Source organism: Chiloscyllium plagiosum, chromosome 3, assembly GCF_004010195.1.
Source record: "Chiloscyllium plagiosum isolate BGI_BamShark_2017 chromosome 3, ASM401019v2, whole genome shotgun sequence".
Classification (NCBI taxonomy): Eukaryota; Metazoa; Chordata; class Chondrichthyes; order Orectolobiformes; family Hemiscylliidae; genus Chiloscyllium; species Chiloscyllium plagiosum.
This window is the reverse complement of record NC_057712.1, coordinates 6,458,939-6,481,743: the sequence shown is the minus strand read 5'-3', so window position 1 is coordinate 6,481,743 and position 22,805 is coordinate 6,458,939. Positions and strand designations below refer to the sequence as shown.

At 41.2% G+C, this 22,805-nt stretch overlaps 1 protein-coding gene across 2 annotated transcripts in view; it reads left to right on the top strand.

Annotated features, from left to right (window-relative positions):
- The first annotated feature begins 12,147 nt into the window (after positions 1 to 12,147).
- wdr35 (WD repeat domain 35) overlaps positions 12,148 to 22,805 on the top strand; it is a 115,165-nt gene continuing 104,507 nt past the window's right edge. For both annotated transcript variants that reach the window (XM_043676517.1, XM_043676508.1), the window contains exons 1-2: positions 12,148 to 12,300; positions 20,963 to 21,080. In XM_043676517.1, coding sequence (XP_043532452.1) covers positions 12,277 to 12,300; positions 20,963 to 21,080 — 142 coding nt within the window. In that variant the 5' untranslated portion in view covers positions 12,148 to 12,276. The remainder of the gene's footprint in view (positions 12,301 to 20,962; positions 21,081 to 22,805) is intronic.

Sequence of the window (22,805 nt, the reverse complement as noted above, 5' to 3'; positions counted from 1 at the left end):
TGTATATACGTGTGGGTTGGCCACGATCTTCTACAAGTTTAACATAACTTCATTATTTTTAAATGTTATACTCCTAGAAATAGGTCCCAGTAGTTTTTTTAAAGCATTTTTTAAAATTACTTTGTTTACCTGCCAAGTTGATTTTAATTTACCTCTCTCTCCAAGTTGCTGTGAACGTCATCAACACTAAATTTTACATTTTCTTGCTGGCAATGATACATGTTTTTCCCCATAAATGTATATCACTTCATTTTTAACTATGTTAAATTTGTAACTTTTAACTGCCCAGTTTGAAATCTTTTCATAAAAACCAAAGCTGGAAATCAGAAACTAACCGAAATTGCCAGAAAGTCTCCACCGGCATTTGTATAGATAAAGCTAAATTAATTTTTTGGGTCCAGTGACCCTTCTTCAGAACTGGAAAATTTTCCACTGTCTTTTCATATTATGTCATGTTGTTCCTTAGTCTTAGTTCAATATGCACTATCCTTCACAAGTTCATTTATTCCTAGGTCTGAATCATGAATCCAAACTATGAATAATTGTAGTACCAGGATGGGTTTTCCTTCTTCATTCACAAGATGTAAACGTCATTGATCAGGCCAGCATTTATTCCCCATCTCTAATTGCCCAGAGGGCAGTTACTAGTCAACCACATTGCCGTGGGTCTGAAATCACATGCAGACAAGACCAGGTAAGGACAGCAAATTTCCTTCCCTAATGGACATTAGTTAAGCCGATGAGTTTTTCCAACAATCGTCAATGGTTGATTCTTGTGCTAGTCTTTCTACTTTCCTCCAATTATGTTTTACCCCCCCCCCCCCAACATGCCTGCAGCTTCTTTGCGTGCTTGTGCATGTATATGAATTTCCTGATTGCTGACACCATAGGATCCTCTCCTGCCTGTGGCTAAACAGATACCCAGTCGTCAGCAATCCCGTGACTGGCAGCAACTTGGGCTGTTTCTTCCTTGGTCTTCAGGTGCTTTCAAATCTAATATAGCCAATATATCCACTGAAGTGGTATTGCCAGGGGGAGGGGAGGGGAGAATGATAGTGGCAGTAGTGATGGTGGAGGACTGTAGGAAGCAGCCTTTACGGTATTATCCCTGAAGCATCAGAGTACTTTCTTCCTCGGAGGTCTGGAGGGGATGTTTTGCCAGTGATACCCTCTTGCCTGAGGGGATTGTGGACCTGACTGTACTACCTGCAAGACATAAATAAAGGATTGAAGGCATCGCACACAGGGCAATTTGTGGTAGGTGGAAATTATAATGGTAGTTGGATCAGTGTGTGCATTGCACTACAAGGAATCTTGCTGCTTCCTCAATTAGCAGGACATGGATATTTCAACATCGCTGCAGGAGCTGTCCTGGACCTCTCTGGCATATGCCAGTATCCTGTATTTGTAGGGGATGAGCAAGCAGATGACCCTATTGTCTGTCCTGGCTTTTTTTGGTCCCATTAAGTGCGGTTTTCTCCTGCATAGAGAGAGGGGGGTTGAGTGTAGAACATGGCTGACCAGCTGTTAATGTTGGTGCATATCAAGGCTGTGGTGACCAGAGAGAATGAGTAGGGAACTGGAGAAACCATGCAGGGTTAGTAAGTGGAGTTGTTGGGTGAGAGCGAGTGAGAAATGTGACAAGTAATACAGAGAGTGGTAGAGATGAGTGTTGGTGGGAGGTAGGTGGTGTAGCAGAGATAGTGAAAATGAAGTAGCTATGGGAGGATGTTGGCACTTAGCCTGGCAGAGCAGAGAAATTCACTAAACCTTCATGCAACATTGCAGGGCTTCTCACCAGATGGTTGAGAATGCACTGACCAGGTAAGCATATTCAGTGCAGCCTGGCAGGGTCTGGTGTTGTGGCCTCTACTAGTGTTCCTGGGGTGAGAAGCTGGCCCTCCTCTCTAATACCTTGCTCATCAGGATGTTAAGGTCACATCAGCCAATCACACCATGCCCTCCGAGTGTGTGCAGTTGTGTAGGGCAGCTTCAGAACAGTGTTTTTCCTGTGTGCAACACTGTTTTAAAGATAGTGCCGGTTCCAGGGACACTATCTATTCTAGGATATGAGAGTCGTGCGTTCTTTTGGCTGAATAAAGTGTTGAATCCAGCTGCTAGGTGAATGAAAAGGCTACCATAGAGGTGTGTTTGGGATGATATTTTCAGAAAACCTCAATGAAACTTGATGAAAGTGTTCCTTTGTCGAAATATGGCAAGATTCAGTTCAGAGAATCTGGCGTTTTGTAACATCATTGTTATAGGAATTCATTGTATGCAAATCGAATGCTGCATTTCCTACATGATAAAATGACTGCAATTCTAAGATATTTCACTGATTAAAAACACTTTGAGATATCTTGTGGTTATGAAAGGCAGTATTGAAGTAAATATTAGAGAGGAGACAGTATTAATTTGAGCAGGGATGGCAGAGAATTAAATCTTTTAGTGTGATGACATTCCTTTAAAATTGAAAATAATGTTTTGGAAATTATAATTTGGAGATGCCGGTGTTGGACTGGGGTGTACAAAGTTAAAAATCACACAACACCAGGTTATAGTCCAACAGGTTTAATTGGAAGCACACTAGCTTTCGGAGCGCACTCCAAAAGCTAGTGCTTCCAATTAAACCTGTTGGACTATAACCTGGTGTTGTGTGATTGTTAACTTTGGAAATTATAGGTTTCTTAACTTGATATTTCCAATGGGAAAATCCTTGCGGCTTGTTATAACGGAAATAGTCTACAGACATCTAGGAAAAGCAAAGGCAATAAATCCAAGTCAATACAAGATATTAAAGGCAGGTATTATTTACTGGATTTTTGCAAGAAATTCCAGATACCACATTTTAAGATGTCACTTTAAGCAGTCTGCAGTTGAAGTACGTAACAAATAGAAGGCTCAATTCAAATGTTGCCAACACAACTTGCATGCCAATCAAAATTTTTTTAGTTGTTAAATATTCTTGACTATATTGATGTGATGTATGTGAGGACAATGAACATAATTCACTTGAATAAGAAGGATATCCTTTCTGTTTCAAATAAATGGTTTAAAAATGTTCCACTGTCTGCCTGGACTGGGCAGTACATCTACACTTTACATTCCCTACTGATTGAGTCAGTTGTATATGGGAATTTCTGAGAATGAAGAACCTTTCTAGTTTAGGACAGGAGATGTTGTTGAATGAAATTTCATATACCATTTTGTTCCCTTCATTTAATGTCTTAGCTACTTTCCTATAAACTTCCTGGTTCAGCAGGGTCGAGAAATAAAAGTGATTTAAAAAACTAAAGAAATTAGAGAAGTTTATAAAATCTTGAGGGGTATGGATAGGATGAATAATCAAGGTCTTTTCACCAGGGTAGTGGAGTCCAAACCTAGAGGGCACAGGTTTAACGTGAGGGGTGAAAGATTTAAAAGGGACTTCAGGGGCAACCTTTTCACAGAGGGTGGTGCTTACATGGAATGAGCCGCCAGAGGAGGTAGAGGAAGCGGGTAGAATTAAAATATTTAAAAAGCAACTGGATGGGTATATGAATAGGAAAGGTTTAGCGGGATATGGGCCAAATGGTGGCAAATGGGACTAGATTAATTTAGGATATCTGGTTGGCATGGATGAGTTTGACTAAAGGATCTGTTTCCGTGCTGTACAACTCTATGACTGTATGACTGTGGATGCTGGAAATTGGAAACAAAAACATAAATTGCTGGAAAAACTTAGGTCTGGCATGAATATTGGATAAAATTTCAGAAGTGTTTAAGACAAAGGATTTACAGAGATATTGATGTACAAGACCAGATTACAACCAATGCGTTTTGAATTAGTTAAAATCTCACTCATAGAATAGAATCATCAAAAGACTCAGCAGAAGGAGATCATTTGGCCTATCATACCTCTGCCACCATTTTGAAAGAGTGATCCAATTTATTTTCTGTTTAATTCTATCATCATAATCAGGCACATTGTTTCTTTTCAATTATGTATGCTATTTTGAAAGTTATTGTTGAATCTGCTTCTTCCATTCTGTCAAGCAATGCATTCAAATCAATAATAAATCACTGCATTAAAAAGTTTCACCTTTTACTAGTTCCCCTTCAAGCCATTCACTATCCTGACTTGGAAATATGTCATCATTCCTTCACTGTTGTTGGAACAAAAGACTGGAAATCCCCTCCTCACAGCATAAATTGCACTTAATCATGGCAACCACCACCATCACCAATACACTTCCCTCCCAGCTTCTCAAGGACAAGAATTGGCATTACATGCTGCCCTAACTAGCAACACCCATACCCTATAAACACAAAGAAAGTGCTTAGATCGCTGTCCTCTGCTTACAGACCTTTCTGCAATTGAGAAGTTTAAGCTTATTTACACTGTTGAAAGCCTTCAGGATTTTGAAGACTTCTACCAGATTTTCTAATCTTCATTTATGTGCTATGCTCAGAGAAAAGTAATCCCACTTTTTCCAGAGATCCCACATAACTGAAGTGTTTCATACCTGGTACCATTCTGGCAAATTAATCTGCACCATAAGGTCTTTTTTTTCTGGAGTTGCTGTACAGAATTGGCCACAATACTCTAACTGCAGCCTAGACAATATTTCATAAGGATTAACATAAATTCTTTGTTGTTATACTCTATGCTCTTATTAATAAAGTCATGGAACATGTCTTTCTTTTTGATATCTGCGATATTTGTTATTTCTGCCAAGACTCTGAAAGAGTAAGGTAATTGAGTGAATGAAAAAGGATGCTTGCCTATGCTTCTGCAATTGGGAGGGTCCGGTGTATGGGATCGTTATTTCCCACTTCCAAGTACTGTAAATTGCCATCTAACTCCTTCATGTATTGCACAAATAAATTCTAGATTGTTGGTTTGATTTTGATAGTTTGTTGAAGAAAGCAAATGGAGTCCAAAGATGTGGAGCTTAGGTGAATTAGCCATGCTAAATTCCCCATGGTGTCCAGGGATATGCAGGTTGGGTGAATAAGCCATGTGAAATGTGGGTTGCAGGGATGTGGTGGGTGAGATGCATCTGGTTGAGGTGCTCTTTGGAGACTCAATGGGCTGAATAGCCTGCTTCCACACGGTAGGGATTCAATGATTAGATATGATCTATGAATCAGACAGTGAATGCAAAAGATGACTTTCAATGGCACTCTGAAAGGTGATATAGTCCCAACGCCATAGCATTTTGTTGTTTATTCTCATTGGAAGATGTTTAAAAGATAACATGATAATGACAATCATTTCCATACTTAGCTGGAAAATAAAGTGAGTGAGTGATAAAATGTAATTTAGCGAAATAAGACAAAATATCTTTGTGCCACCCTTACACTACACTGGAAGATACGGGATGGAACTTTCCAAAGCACTAAATAATGTGAGCATCAGTGAGAAATTTGGGAAACTAGGGGGAGACGGCCAGTGAGGGGCTTCGTAATGTTGAGAATAAAAAGTTACATTTTCCAATCAAGTGTTGACAGACCTATTTGGATGTAGTAGCATGTATTGACATCTCATTAATACCTAATCATTAAGATCATATGAAGAGTAGACCATTCTGCCCATCAAGCCTGCTCCATTATTTAATACAATCATGGCTGATCAAACAGTTCAATGCCTTTTACCCACACTATCCCCATAACCCCTTATGCCATCAATAATCAAAAATTTATCAACTTCTACTTCAAAGATAACCAAATACTACGGAGCTTTGAGGTAGAGAATTCCAAGGATTTACCACTGTAACAATTTCTTCTCAGCTCAGACCGAAATAGGATCCCTAGTTTTAGATTGTGCCTCCTGATTCGAGTCTCAACTAATGGAACCATTTTACCTTCATCCACCCTGCCAATCCCATTAAATGTTTTGAAGGTATCAATGAAATCACCTCTCATTCTTTGCAAGTCCGGAGAATACTGCCTAATTTGACAGTTCCACTATTTTGGGAACAAGTCTGGTGAACCTTCCTGTACTCCCTCTATAGTAACAATATTTTACCTCCGAAAGCTAGTGTGCTTCCAATTAAACCTGTTGGACTATAACCTGGTGTTGTGTGATTTTTAATGTTTTACTTGATATTACAACATATTCTTGATATGTAGTTCCCATTCTCCTACCACCAGATTAAAACTGGATGGAGACAATTCCTGACAATGAGATCAAGAGCAGTTACTTTACTCCAGCCCCTTGCTTGCTCCTCCAACTCACCACCTTAGATTCCAGTCACCAAAGTTTTAGGGCATACTCCATAGGTAGTGACTGCAAGCACTCCCATCCATGGACCTTGTTATCTGACATGCGCCTGTGTACCAGTCGCACCACACCCTCATGGCACATCCCCAGTACATTTACAAGATGAGTCTGCACTTCCAACACTGGAGTGCACTGGCCCCTCTCTTTGCAATGTTACTGCAAGGACACTTGTTGCATCAGCAACAATCTCATACACCTCAGGGCTCTGAACTTACTCCCTTAACACTTACTCAGATGCCCACTTGGGTGTTTACAGCATCCCTAACTTGCTCTGCCTTGTCTTTTTGTACTTCCCTACACTAGCCAAAACTTAAATGATTCACAGTACTTCTGCCTTATCTTGTCTTTTAGCGCAGATACAAAGCCAGTTGCACTCTCAATTGCCAGCAGTGATCAGTCAAGGAGATAGATATATTGTTGTACCTCATTGTACAATGTCATTCTCACACGTGCAGCTTGTGCCAGCTGCTATGTGACAACACATGTTGTATATGCATCAACCAAATGGCTATGACTCACAGTCTAAGGGGAGTAGTCCTCAGTCAGGTCAAGGGAGACAGAATTTAGTTGGGGGTTCCATCACAGCAAGTCAAGGTAGCCTCTGATATTAGTCCAAGGGCTGGGCACTGTGAACTGGCAATGGTCAGGGATAGGGGTCTGTATCTCTACAATCCAGTGTGCGTGTCACAATCAGCTCTGTGGTTCCAGTGCAACCAGTAAGTTGTTCAAGGAGCTGCACACAAATCAGTCAGGGGCTGTCCAACCACGTGAGTGGTCCATAGTCAGTTCTGGGGGTCTATCCACTATAGGTGAAGGACAGCTGCTGTGAATGGTAAGCTGGGGAACTTAATTGTTGAAATTGGAGGTAACATATTGGGATGCAGAGGGGATAACAATTGCAAAAGGGCAACTCAACATATAATGGTGGGAGTCTACGGAGAACAAGATGCAAAATCTTGACATCCCAAAAACTTTTAAATTGTATAATATCTTGATTTAATCTCAATAACAGAATGAATTCAGTAATTGTTATCTTCCAAATTCCTTCCGTTTTGCAAAGGTCCCGGTGGATTGGAAAACTGAAAACTTTACACATCCATTCTGAAGCCTCTCGCTCAATAGCAATAGATAACAGGTTTATTTCTACTTCTACTTTTGAAATAAAAATTTCTTCACATTTCAAAAAATAATCCAAAATATCCAGAGTATCAAGTAAAACAATACTTCTAAAAGATGTATCGCTCTTTTTTCTCCTTCAGTTGCCTCTCTACCTGATGAAGGAGTAGTGCTCCGAAAGTTAGTGCTACCAAATAAACCTGTCGGACTATAACCTGGTGTTGCCTGATTTTTAACTTTGTTCTTCCATAAAGGCAGGTCCCACTGAAAGAAGACATATCAATTTGAAATCTTGACAGTTAACAATTTCAGTTCTTGTTGGATGCTCACTCTCGAGGTTATTCATGAATGTTGTAACATTCCAAGATACAAAATTTAGATATTTCTTCTGGTTTGTTTTTAGAAGCTGGAGATCTTAGTAAATGTGATTCCCAAGACAAGAAAACCGGGACAGACTATTTTTATGGCAGCGTTTCCAGCTTGTTCCATTTGGAGTGAATAAAGGGTATCTGGAGGAGGCCTGCACAGTAAAAGATGCTGCTATTGCTGCACACAGCAGATTAACACCTTCATGCATTTTAATCAAAGCAAAATGCTGTAGATGCTGGAAATCTGAAATGTAAACCGGGAGTGCTGAAGGAACTCAAGTCTGGAAGGAACTGTGGAGAGATCTTTAGAAAATAGGCAGCAGGTTTCGAAAGGAGGATCTGGATTGGCGCAGGCATGGAGGGCTGAAGGGCCTATGCCTGTGCTGTAATTTTCTTTGTTCTTAGAGGACCAGAGCTACATTTTGAATTCAAAGTGACCTTGGACTGAAGGGAGAGGTGGAAAAGTGACAGGTATCATGCTGTAGAAAAGAGTAGTGAAAAGTAAGTGGAAGTGAAGTTAGGTCAGGGGAAGTTTAGAGCATGAGCAAGATTAGAAATCACTTGTATCATGGAATAAAAATAATCAAATGATTGTAGAAAAAAAATAGATCCAGAGCAGATATTAATAGTAGGTGTCAATGGCAGAACATATGTCAGTTCTGCTGAAAGTGAAACCAAGAATATCAGATACTGGAGCAGCAGGGAAGACTAAATAGGAGAACAGAGTTTGTGCTGAGATGTTTTTTAACTCAACATTGAGTCCAGAAGGCTAAGTGCTAAAGGTAAGGAGATTCCGTTCCTCCATCTTCCATTGGACTTCACGGGAAAACCTCAGCAGAACTAAGACAAGAATTTGAGCCATGAGTGCAAGATGGTGTATTAAATTAATTAGCAACTGGAAGGTCAAGGTCTTGATTGTTGACTGAACAGAGGCATTCTGCAAGGTAGTCACTCAAACTCTATTATTTGGTCTCCCCATTGTCTCAGCAACTGTATTGAGAGCAGTGAATAGTCGATTAGATAGAAAGAATTCCAGGACAGTTGGAGAAAAGGTTTGGGGATTTCTGTGAGGAGGAAGGATGTAAAAAGGAAGGTGTTACACTTGATGAAATTGCACAGGCAAGTGTCATAGGTGGGGAATGAGCTGTTGGGGGTGATAGAGTCATGGAGTTAGAGAGCACAGAAACAGGCCCTTGGGCCCAACTCGTCTATACTGATCAGCTTTCCTAAATTGAACTGTCCAGTTTGCCTCTTTGCACCCCATATTCCTCGAAACCATTCTTATCCATGTACATGTCCAAATGTCTTTAGATGTTATAATTGTACCCACCTCTGGCAGCTTGTTCCATACACACCACACTGAAATCATCATCCCCAGGTCCCTTTCAAATCTTCTCCCAAAACCTATGCCCTCTAGTTTTGGGCTCCCCTACCCTGGGAAAAAACTTTGGCTATTTGCACAATTCATGCCCTCATGATATTATAAACCTCTCTAGGGTCACTCCTCAGCCTCATATTTTCCAAGGGAGAAAGAAAGTCCCAGTCTACCTTTATAACTCAAACTCGCCAGTCTCGGTAACATCCTTAATTTTTTTTGCAGTCTTTCCAGTTTAATATCTTGTAATGTTATTATACATTTCTGGACTTAAACCTGAGTCTGTTGGCTCAGAGGGAGGGACACTACCATTGCATCACTACATTCCTATGTAACTTCTTACACATAGCTCTCTAATTCTTTGTCAAAGACCGCCTCCAACTCTTCAGATGGTGAGGGAAAGGGAGTATTTTTCTTCCCTTAAGTTTAAATTGCACATGATCCTATTTGATCTTTTTACCTTCCTATAGCAGGAAGGAGGGTCACCAGAGCCTGAAATATTAACCCCGATTTCTCTCCATACATAGAAACATATGGAAGGTTTGTAGCTCAGGTTGAGGGTTAGGGTGTAGGTTTGCTCGCTGAGCTGTAGGTTTGATATCCAGACGTTTCATTACCTGGCTAGGTAACATCAGTGGCGACCTCCAAGTGAAGTGAAGCTGTTGTCTCCTGCTTTCTATTTATATCTTTCTCCTGGATGGGGTTCCTGGGGTTTGTGTGATGTCATTTCCTGAGGGGTTGACAGATGGTATCTCGATCGGTGTGTTTGTTTATGGCGCTGTGGTTGGAGTGCCAGGCCTCTAGGAATTCTCTGGCATGTCTTTGCTTAGCCTGTCCCAGGATAGGCTGTGCCTCACCACCTACTTCACCTTCAACAACATAATCTACAAAACAAACCAACAGCACACCCATGGGATCTCCGCTATCAGGGATTCATAGCAGAAGCGGTAATGCAAAGACTAGAACAAACAGCCCTACCAACTATCAAACCAAAAATCTGGATCCGCTACGTAGATGACACCTTTGTCATCACAAAACGAAACAAGGTAGAAGAAACATTTATCATCATCAACAACACCCTCACAGGCATAAAGTTCACCAAGGAGGGAGAAACGGACAACAAACTCGCATTCCTGGACGTCACAGTAGAAAGAAAGGACATCGGAGAACTACAAACCTGCGTATACAGAAAGCCGACAAATACTGACCAAATACTTAACTACACCAGCAACCATCCCAACACACACAAACGAAGCTGTATCAGAACACTATTCCAACGAGCCACCACACACTGCAGCACAGATGAACTTCGGAAAACGGAGAACCAGCACGTATACAACATATTCAAGAAGAACGGATACTCACAAAACACAGTCTGCAGATTCCTAAAGAACAAACCACGACAAGCAAACCAAACACAACCAGAAACCTTAACCACCTTACCATACATCAAAGAAGTTTCAGAAATGACAGCCAGACTACTGACCCCTCTGAATCCTAGTAGCACACAAACCCACCAACACACTCAAACAAAAACTAACAGACTTAAGACCCAGTACAACCCATGGACAAAGTCAACGTCATCTACAAAATTCCATGCAAAGACTGGCACAAACACGAAAAATGTTAGCCATCAGGATACACGAACACCAGCTAGCCACAAAAAGACATGACACTCTCTCCCTTGTAGCCCTACACATGGATGAAAAAAACCCACCAATTTGACTGGGACAACACATATATCCTGGGACAGGCTAAGCAAAGACATGCCAGAGAATTCCTAGAGGCCTGGCAATCCAACCACAATGCCATAAACAAACACATAGATCTAGATACCATTGATCAACCCTTCAGAAAACAAACAGGAAATGACATCACCACAAACCTCAGGAACCCCATCCAGGGCAAACATAAATAGAAAGTAGGAGACAACAGCTTCGCTTCACTTGGAGTTTGCCACTGACAATGTTACCTAGCCAGGTAATGAAACATCTGGATATCAAACCTACAGCTCAGCGAGCAAACCTACCTGTAGAAACAGACTCTTTGGTCCAACTCATCCATACCAAGCAGATACCCTAAACTAATCTAGTCCCATTTGCCAGCACATGGCCTATATCCCTCTAAACCCTTCCTGTTCATGCACTCATCCAGATGTCTTTTAAACATTGTAATCGTACCAGCCTTCACCATTTCTTCTGACAGCTCATTCCATGCACACACCACCCTCTGCATAGAAATGATGCCCCCTTAGGCCCCTTTTAAACAGTTCCCCTCTCACCATAAACCCATGCTCTCTAGTTCTGGACTCCCCCACTCCCAGAAAAAGACCATGTCTATTCACCCTAAGCACACCCCTCATGACTTTATAAACCTCAGCCTCTGACACACCAGGGAAAACAGCACCAGTCAATTCAGCCTCTGCCTAGAGCTCAAACCCTCCAAGGAGAAAGCAAGGACTGCAGATGCAGGAGAGCAGAGTTAAATAGTGTGGTACTGGATAAAGCACAGCAGGTCAGGCAGCATTCCGAGGAGCAGGAGAATGAACATTTCAGGTATAAGCCCATCACCAGGGATTCCCAAAACATGGACTCTCCTGCTTCTCAGATGCTGCCTGACCCGCTGTACATTCCCAGTGCCACACTTATCAACCCTCCAATACCTTGTAAGTCTTTACTGAACCATTTCATGTTACACAACATCCTTCCTATAGCAGGGAGTCCAGAATTGCACACACTGCTCCAGTGCTGCCAGACCTGCTGAGGTTTACCCAACCACTCTATTACCTCCACTCTCCACGTCCAGCTGGTGACCCCAGACCGCCGCGGACCATTGGCTGAAACCCCAGCCCCCCCCACAATGCAGCGCACCGCCATTCCCACTCGCCGATTGGCTGAGGCCCGCCGGTCCGCCCTCTCCACCCGGATTGGCTGAACCGACGGGTTAGCCGATTGGTTGAGTGGTGGTGGGGGGTAGGGTGGCCTCGCACTCCCGTGGTCAGTGATTGGTGGGGAGGTCCGCTGGGGGTTGGTGGGGCCTGGTTGCCTTGGAGACGCGGCCTGGTTGCGGCTGCGGGATCGTTAGCGTTTGTTTGTCCCAGTCCCCGTGCTCTCTCCCTCCCTCCCTCCCCGCCGCTGGCCGTGCGGTCAACCATGTTCATCTATTTGAGCAAGAAGGTGAGACGGCGGTTGGGCCCGCCCGGATGTTTTTCTTTTCAAATAGCAGCGGCCGTTGCTGTGCTCGCGCGCTGTCTCCTGGGTCACAGAGTCCTGTTTGCAGGAGCTGCACCTTGTCGTTCAAGGGGTTGGGGGGTTGGGGTAGGGGCAGTAAAATAAATCGCACTCCTTTATCTTGGTTTGTTTGTGTTATGGCCTTACTTGCACCAGACCGTTCCACACCAGGGGCAGGTCTCTCCTTCTCCCAACATATATAATCCCTACAGTGTGGAAACAGGCCATTCGGCCCATCAAGTCCACACCGACCCTCCGAAGAGTAACCCACCCACACCCATTCCCCTACCCTACCCTACCCTACCCTATTACTCTACATTTATCCCTGACTAATGCACCCAATCAACATAACCCTGAAGACTACAGGCACGGCCAATTCATCTAACCAACACGCCTTTGGACTTGTGGTAGGAAACCAGTGCAAACCCACACAGACACTGGGAGAATGTAGGCGAAAGTGAGGACTGCAGATGCTGGAGATCAGAGTGGTGCTGGAAAAGCACAGCAGGTCAGGCAGCATCCGAGGAGCAGGAAACTTCATCAGGAATCAGGATTTTCCTGCTCCTCGGATGCTGCCTGACCTGTGCTTTTGCAGCACCATTATAATCTAGTGGCTGGAATCGAATCCGGGTCCCTGGTGGAAACTTCATCAGGAATCAGGATTTTCCTGCTCCTCGGATGCTGCCTGACCTGCTGTGCTTTTGCAGCACCATTATAATCTAGTGGCTGGAATCGAATCCGGGTCCCTGGTGCTGTGAGGCAGCAGTACTAACCACCGAGCCACTGTGCCACCCTATCCTTAAGGGGCATGTCAATGAAAAGCTTCCAACTTTTAATCTGAGAAGGTTTTGTCCTTTTTTTTGCCAAGCTGAAGAGATTCAAGTGAGGTGAGCCAAAAGGTATATGGAAAATCAAAGACCCACAGATGCTGGAAGTCAGAAGTACAAACAGAAATTGCTGGAAAAACTCAATACAAGTCACTTCTTCTATAATGCGACGGCTCCCCTTCTTGGTGCAACCCTCAAATGCTTTAGAAATAGCATTTAAAGTGTTGGCTAGAGACAAAAACAAACTTCAGCTGCTGGGATCCCAAGTAGACAAACAGGAGGCTGGAAGAACATAGCAAGTCAGGCAACATCAGGAGGTGGTGAAGTCAATATTTTGGGTATTAACCCTTAGAACAATTTTAAACTTTGAAGGGTTAACACCCGAAACATTGACTTCTCCATCTTCTGATGCTAACTGGCTTCCTGTGTTTTTTAGGCCTCCTGTTTGTCTACTTTAAAGTTTTGGTAATGTAATCACCAACACACCTTTTCAAATGTTTGCACTTTAGAAACTGCGTCCCCAATTCATCAATCGCGTTACAGCGAATTCGCATTAATGAAACGTGCAATATAGCAGAACGACCTGTAGGCTTGGTAACATCTGTGGAGAGAAATCAGAGTTTAACTTTTTGTGTCCAGTGCCCCTTCTTCAGAAATGATCCTGCTTTCTCTCTCCACAAATGCAGACAGACCTGCTGAGTTTTTTTTCCAGTTTTTTTTCTACTTTTGGCCACAAATCAGCCATGATTTCAGTGAATAATCAAACCGGCTCAAGGGGGTTGAATGACCTACTCTTCATGTTTTTAAACTTTTTAATATGTTATTAGATATCTCTGGACTTGAACCTGGGTCTGCTGGCTCAGAGGTAGGGACATTACTATTACGTTCCTATGTAACTTACCCAAAACTCTCTAACTCTCTGTCAAAACAGATCCCAGCTCTTCAGGTGGAGAGGGGAGGGGAGTGTTTTTCTTCCTTGAAGTTTAAATGGCACAGTGGTTAGCACTGCTGCCTCACAGTGCCAGAGACCCGGGTTCAATTCCTGCCTCAGGTGACTGACTGTGTGGAGTTTGCGCGTTCTCCCCGTGTCTGCGTGGGTTTCCTCCGGGTGCTCCGGTTTCCTCCCACAGTCCAAAGATGTGCAGGTCAGGCGAATTGGCCATGCTAAATTGCCCATAGTGTTAGGTAAGGGGTAAATGTAGGGGTATGGGTGGGTTGCGCTTTGGCGGGGCGGTGTGGACTTGTTGGGCCGAAGGGCCTGTTTCCACACTGTAAGTAATCTAATCCAGCAGATATTTTGCCAACAGAATAATCCAATACAGCTAAGTGCTGAATGGAAGATATACAGATTAAACAGTGATCAATGGACTAAAGAACTGAGCAAGCAAATGTGGTCTGTGGAGTGGAGAAAGTGTTGGATGAGATGTGGGGGAAGCATGGTTATAGTTCTGATAGGATCTATGAAATTAATTCATTTTACTGAATTTAATCTCAGAATTGATACAGCACAGAAGGTGGCCACATGCCCATTGCACTTCATTGTCATTTCCTCCTTTCTGTAACCCTGCACTTCCTTCTTTTCAGGTAATAGTTCAATTCCCACCTGAGTGCCTTGATTAAACGTGCCTCCACTACTCATTCAGGCAGTACATTTCAGATTTTAACCACTCGCTGTGTGAAAATGTTTCTTCTCATGTCTGTTGCTACGTTTGCCAATTATTTTAAAATTGTCCTCCTGTAATATTTTCAAAAGGAATGTACAAACTTGAAGCAAATACATGGTAAAAATCTGTTTACAAGTATTTGTACTTTTACAAATGTTTGTTCTGCCAGTTTCAGAATCAGCAACAGTTTACATTTATATTTTACATTTGGGGAAAAAAAAGGAAACTGATGCTTAACTTTTCAGATGATTTAGAGGAAAGTGAAAGTTTACTTGAAAAGAGATTTCAGAATGTTTTTCAAGGTGTTGAGGGAAAGTAGAGTGATGGTGGCATTTATTGTTCAAGAGGACTTAGATATTTGAAGGTACTGCTACTGATGATATGGAATTGGAGTGTTAATGTCTGCAAATCTGGACATGACAACAACTTATTTGCAAATTTAACTGTATGAAATGCTCTCAAATCATCTCACAGCAGTATTTTAATATAAAATATAAAATCGAGCCACATTTGGAGTAAGTAAGGCAGATGACCGCACGGTGGCTCAGTGGTTAGCACTGCTGCCTCACAGCAACAGGGTCACAGGTTCGATTCCAGCCTCGGGCAACTGTCTTTGTGGAGTTTGCACATTCTCCCCGTGTCTGTGGGTTTCCTCCAGGTGCTCTGGTTTCCTCCCACAGTCACAAAGATGTGCAGGTCAGGTGAATTGGCCATGCTATATTGCCCATAGTGATATGTGCATTAGTCCGAGGGTCTAGGTATGTTACTCCTCGGAGGGTCGGTGTGGACTTGTTGGGCCGAAGGGCCTGTTTTCACACTGTAGGGGACCTAATCTAATCCAAAAGCTTGGTCAAGAGCTTTTAAGGGGTGCCTTAGGAGAAAAATAAGTTAAGAGCCAGAGGTTTCTAGGAAAGGTAATTCAGAGACATAACATCTGATACCACCTCCATCTGATACCACCTAAAAGTAGAGGTGCTGAAGAGGCTAGAATTATTGAAGCTTAAATATCTCTAAAGGTTGTGACACTGGGAGAGGCTACTGGAATAGGCAGCATCTAGGCCATGTAAAAATTTAAAATCAGCTTCCGAAATGAAGATGATGCTTAACCAATGCCAGTGTAAGGTGAGCACACACAGAGTGTGGAATCTGGAGTTAGTGCAAGTTAAGATGCAGGCAATAAGCTTAGAGGGTATAAATGTAGGAGAGCAGCCAAGAGTGCACTGGTATAGTCAGGTCTAATGATAACAAAAGCATTGCCACAAAGGGTGTATAATTTGTATCTATAACAGTTTGTTTTTAACTGCAACCCAGGATCTACCCCTAAGAAAATATATAAAAGTTTATTTTTAATGCTATGTAAATCAAAATATATTTATTTGGTCTTCCACTCACCAACTGTCAGTGTAAACACGTGTGACTGCACATTGTCAGCCAGTGCCTTGAATTTTAGGCTGCTTGTCATGTACAGTCCATCACATAGTTTTGAGAGGCAGTTGTGATATTGGACACAATTATCTTCATTTGTGAGTACGCTGCTTCACAATGGTATGTAAGAGTATGTAGGTGGCACTGCGTTCATTGAGCAAGCATTTAAACCAGCTGTGCTGAAGGGCCATTGCTCTAATAGTGTTTACAATCTTAACAACTTTCATTACATGGGACAGTTCTATAAATTTACTTGCTAATGCTTCTTGTGGATGATACATGGGTAAAAGAAGAGAAATTGGGATCAATTATGCAAAATGCAATGAAGCCTGCATTTGCATCAACCATGGTTGGTGCACCAACAGTTGTGATAAGCACGTAAGAACAATGAGTGTAGTAGGCAACTCAGCTCCTCAAACCTGCTTTGCCAGTCAGTATGATCAAGACTGATCTCAAATTGGCTTCAACTCCACTTTCCTGCCCCATCTCCATAACCCTTCAATCAGTTACTAATCTTGTCTAACTCCTCCTTAAATTGACTCAACGTCCCAGCATCCACCACACTCTGGGGAAATAAGTTGTACAGATTCACGATTTTTTGAGAGAAGTAACTTCTCCTCATCGCTGTTTTAATCTGCTCCCCTAATCCTAAAACTGTGATTTCTCATTCTAGATGACCCCACAAGAGAAAACATCCTCTCTACATTATCTTTGTCAATCTCCTTTCGCAACCTATAAACCTTAATTATATCTCCTGCATTCTTCTAAACTCTAGAGAGTATAGGCCTAAACTGCTTGATCTCTTTTCATAACACAGACCCAATATCTCTGGAATCAATCTTGAGAATCTCCTCACTTCTGCCTCCAGTGCAACTACATCCCTCCTAAAATGAAGGGACCAAGACTTTCCACAGTACTTCAAGTGGGGGTCACTAATGCCTTGTACAGTTGCAGCTACACTTTCCTTATTTCATACTCCATTTAGCAATAAATGTCAAAATTCAATTTGCCTTCCTTCCTTCCTACAAAGTAGTTTTCTGTGATTCATGCATGAGGAAACCCACATCTCCCTTCACCAAAGTACTCTGAAGTTTCTCTCCATCTAGATGGGTTGTTTTTCTATTCTTATAACCAAAATGACTGACCTCACACTTATCCATGTTAAATTCCATTTGGCAAATTTTGGCCCATTTGCCTAAGCTATTTCTATCTGTTTGTAAATTTCTTATTTCTTTGTTGCAACTTACTTTCCCACTTACTTTAGTGTCATTTGAAAATTTGGCTATCGTATCTTCTATCTCTGCATCCAAGTCATTAATAAAGTTTGTAAATAGTTGGAGGCCAAGATCCGAACCCTGTGCCATCCCACTAGTTAAATCTTGCCAAGCAGAAAAAGACTCGTTTATTCCGACCCTCTGCTTTTTGTTGGTTAGCCAATCTTCTTTCCAAGCTAATAAATTACCTTGACCCAATGTGATCTTACCCTAAGTACAGCACCTTATCAAATTCCTTCCGAAAGTCCACATGTGCTCCAGCTACTAGTTTCCAGGAAATCAGTTTCATGATTGAAATGTTTTTCTCAAGCACATAAGTTTTGAATTTGTTGTTAATATCCTCAACCCTTCTCTCTTTAAGGGGCAAAAGGGTGAGAAGATAATCTTCAGTTGTCATGGCCTTAAAAGCCATGCGCATAAAATCAGCTGGACTCTTATCAGTCATGTCGATGGATTCATGGAACTGTAGTGAGAAGCATTCAGTCCTTCAAATCCTGTTGTAATTGCTGAAAGAAGTCTTCAGATGAAGATTTCCGTCATCTTATTAGTATGGAAGCACCATGTACTCTTGCCATTGTTACTGTTTCTTCATTCTTAAAGTCTTTAACTAAAGGGTCAGTGGCCATGGTCAATGTTTCTTTAATTACTTCGCCATCTGTGAAGGATTTTTTTGTGTTCTTCCAGATGATGGCAAATGCAAAATGATGCTTCAGTAAAAGCATCAGTAAAACCACCACAAAAAGTGGTTTATTGATTCAAAACACTGAATATGTTCAAGAAGGAGTTTGCTATAGTTCTTAGAGCTAAAGGAATTAAAGGGTGAGAGAAAGGAGGAACAGGGTACTGAGTTAAATGGTCAGCCATGATCATATTTGCAGCAGACTTGAAGGACCAAATAGCCTACTCCTGATTCTACTTTAAATGTACATAAAATGTACATCTTGCTGATGGTTTAGAAAAAAATTAATTGTTGAACTTTCAAAATTTTCTTCAGTCCGATAACTTCTTTGATCGAAACGTGATATTCAAGGGATAGCTATCCTTGAATTTACTATGTTGCTGCTGTTGTAGCAAATTCACCTTTTAACTCATCAACATACTTCAGTGACATATAAAGCAAATGCTGTTATTTTGCACCATTGTGAATAGAAATTCATTTTCCCATTCTGCATGGAAGTCTGATGGAAGACATGAGCTTAGAGAGATGGTAATGAAATTAGAGAAAGATGGAAGTTCAGTATTAGGATGGGGAAGCGTTAGAAAAAGTTTGACTGGGTAAGCTGATATATGCCAGTGACATAGTTGAAGCAGCTGTTCAGTGGTCTCAATCTTTGTGACAAGGAAGTTGAGGAGCTCTCCACTGGAATAAGTGGCAGAAAATGGTTGTTGTGTAACATTTTGGTGTTCCATTTTGTTTTGTAATTGACTTGGGTCTTGTAAATTAATTTTTAGATTGCCTTTCTCTATTCAGTTTACTGTTCTTGATTAGTTACAAATCCAATTTTAGGTGCAAGTATGTTTTCACAAGTTTCACAATTAATTAAGTTGATCATAGCAAATAAAAAAAACAAATTATGGTTAGGAAGTGGGCTCAGCTGATTCACAGATATTTGATTTACAGTGAATACAGACTCACAACTTTCAACAGACTGAGGTGCTGTCACTTCCTATATTCTATTGATTGTTGTTCTCTTTCGGTGTTCTACACACTGTACCATTGAGAACCAGGATTTGTTGATCCTTAGTAGCCATTAATCCCTGGGCATGATCAGAGACATCCTGAACTCTAATTGGCTTGTAAGTGCATGAACAGTACATAAACAGTTTCTAGTTAATTTCCAATTGCCAGTTTCTAATTGATTTCTTTAAAAATAATACTCATCTAATTTACATCACTTCTCACTTTTTGCTAATTGTTTCAGTAAGACGTCAAGTTTTTATGATTCTGTTCTCTTCATGGTATGTGTTTTTTTTTATTTTTCACTAAGATAGTATGACTTCCACAATACTTTCTTTACTTATTAGTACAAGTTAGGAGGATGTATGTTGTCTCGTTCTTATGATTGATGCCATGAGCACCTTGTTGTAACGTTACTTAATTGCTGAGAGTTCCCCTATACCATACATCTTTAGAGGCCATCTGCTCAGATATATGTTTTTACTAGTGGCTGTTGGTACTTGAAGAGTTATCTTGTTCTGAACAAATGTAAAATTGCATATACTATTTAAAAAAAGAACATAAATTTAAAACAGAAGATTACAAATGCAATAGTACTTAAAAACTAGCCTGTGTGCATCAAATCTAAGGAGTTGGTTCTGCTATAACGTGTGTTTCTTCAATGCAAACTGGCTTTAATGTGATTGAAGAATTTGACCGTTATTTGCAGAATATGAACTTGCTTTACCTATATTGACTATAAGGCGATTCTGGCCCCATTCGTTTAAATGGCTCGAGTATTGTGTGGTTATAACACGAAATCGCAAAAGAACCGAGCTATCGCATTGTATCTGAACTGACTGTAGAGCATCATTGTTTATATTTAGTTGGTACATTGTTTATTTTCAGTTGATAACTAATGAAAGTCAATAAAGGATTATGTATTTACAGAACTAATCATGCACTATTACGGGAGTTAATTCTAATTCAAGTAATATATTTAGCAATGTGATTGCTTCCTTCTCAAACAATATAAATTAAAACCAACTCAAAGCAGAACACATCTATTATTTTGAAGTTTCTTCTCTTTGCACACAAAGTCTTTTTAACTTTTCTCTGATAATTACAATATGAGATATTTGATAAGAATTTAATGTTGTGAAAGGATGTAAGTTTGTCTGTGCAAACTTAAGAGCGCAAGTTGTCATTTGAAAATAATGTAGCAAGGGGCCACTATTTGAAGTAAGATTGGGTTATAAAGTAAGCCAATGAAGTGGGGTATAAATAATTGACTTCAATATAACAGAATTTACTTTTAATTCCTTTCTAGTTTAGTAAAGTCTAAATTATTAATTGTTGAAAATTAACTCAACCCTACAGTGATAGAAATATGAGGATGAGGACTTTAAGTGCATTATGGTGGGAAACAGCCTTTATTTGAAACTCCACCTTCAAGTAAAACAAAAAAAACTTTCCCTTAACTATTTTTTTTCCTGGTATATGATTCTTCCAATAGAAGATTATGTAGTTATTAACAGTGGGTATGTTCTTTTCTGGAATGTAAAGAAGGTTCTTCAATAAATTTGGAATCACTAAATTATGATACTATTACTATTTAGTTGTTGTACTGGTTTGAAGTTGCAGTGTTACTTTTTGATACATGTTTTCATTACTTATATATTTACAAGTTATGGTGCATGTTTCTTAACCGAATTTTAGTTTGTATTTATGCACAATATTTTATTTTGAATTTAATTTCAGATTGCTATTCCTAATAATAATCAGTTGAGATGTGTTTCATGGAATAAAGACCAAGGATTTATTGCATGTGGAGGGGAAGACGGCCTTTTAAAAGTGCTGAAACTTGAAACACAAACAGGTAAGGAAAAAAATGCCATAATGTATTGTTCAATTTCCAAAATACATGTGGCAGATTCACAGTTTCATGGCCAAGATGACCCTGTAGATGGTGAACTGTTCTCTTTTCTGTGAGATGGTGGGGTAAAGAAATTGTATACGTATGGAAGCGAGCAGCCAGACTACTTAGAGTCATAGCTATAAAGCCTTGATTGTTCAATCTTGAAAAGAAAAAAAGTCTTGGGCTTATATACTGGCATGCCAAATGTTACAGAAGTATGTGCAATAGTTAATGAGAGCTTCCCAAACTATCTCCAACAGTGATCCAACTTTAAGGCTTACCAAATTACCAACTTTAAAATTGTCATCTCCTTTACGGAGAACTACGAGTGCTCGGGTGGGAGTGGCTTTTGAGAGCATGGGGTGGGATGGGGGTTGGGGAGTGAGGGATGAATAGTGCGGAATGTGGAGTGAGAGCCTGTGAGAGCATGAGGCCTGTAGTGCCAGAACATAGCTGCTGTAACTCAGTTGAAGCTCCATGGTGGCCATTGCTACTTGGAACTTGTGACCCCAGAACTTTAGCCTGCAATCTCATTTGGAGTTCTGACTGCTCACTTTGAGGATGATCTGGGTTAGAGGAAGTATATATTTCTCCAGAGGAATGTATTGGTCAAGTAAGAAGGCCAGGTCACACAAGGAAAATAATTGGGGATTTATATCAGATTGGATTGGCTTAAGAAGTAGCAAAATGTTGTCCTGTTGTGAAAGCAAAATATGGCAGATCCTGGAAATCTGAAACAAACACAGAGATTGCTAGAGATACTCAGCATTCTAGCAGCAGCTGTGGCTAGAGAAACAGTTAACATTTCAAGTCTGATATGGTTCTTCTTCAGAATCAGCATGGAGATCGGGGTGAAGAGAGCTGGGGAGAGCACAAATGGAGACGAATGGGGCGAGGGTTTCCTATATCATGCTCCCCCCCTTGCGCCTCCCCACCAGGGTCTGAGCGCTCCTTGTCAACTCCAACTCTGACTTTTTGACCTACTTCCCTTCTCACTCTGTGGATTTCGTGCCTGGCCACTGGCATCCCTCGTCCCTCTCCCCACCACTGAAGTCCAGTTCAAAATCGGGTATGTTTCCCTGCATTTGTGCAGGAGTGAATTTCCCCATGATGTCACACGCAAAATCTATGCTTGTACCATGCATTCCCCAATGAACAATCGTGCGTTGGTGCCCGCAGTTGTTGTTAATAGCAAATGTTGCTAAAATGAAAAGGAAGTCTGTTTTCCCCTAAGATTTCAATGGTAAGATGAAAATCTTGGTAGTAAGTGGCAAGGGCCCTAATTGCATGCATTAACAACTCAATGTTCACTAATCCCACCTCATTTACATGCAGGCTGCTATTCTTCCAGATGCTGATGAGAAAGTAGACGGCACCAATTCCTGAATTGAAAGTCAGAGCAGCTACTTAGTTTCTGGAGCTTGCCAGCATCTTCTCCCAACTTCTGTGTTGACCATTGTTTCCCATCATCTTAGGATATGCTCATGGACAGTGACCAACTCCGTCCATGGAATTCAGCATTGGCAAAACACCAGGATCACCATATCATCATGGCCCATCCTGGAGTGACATAGACAGTTCAGCACTTCACTACCGCACTTTGGAGCTTACCTGCACCTGATACCGCATACTTATACCAGACACTCTGCGTGTAGACTCATTTACTTGGATGTGCGCAGAATCTCT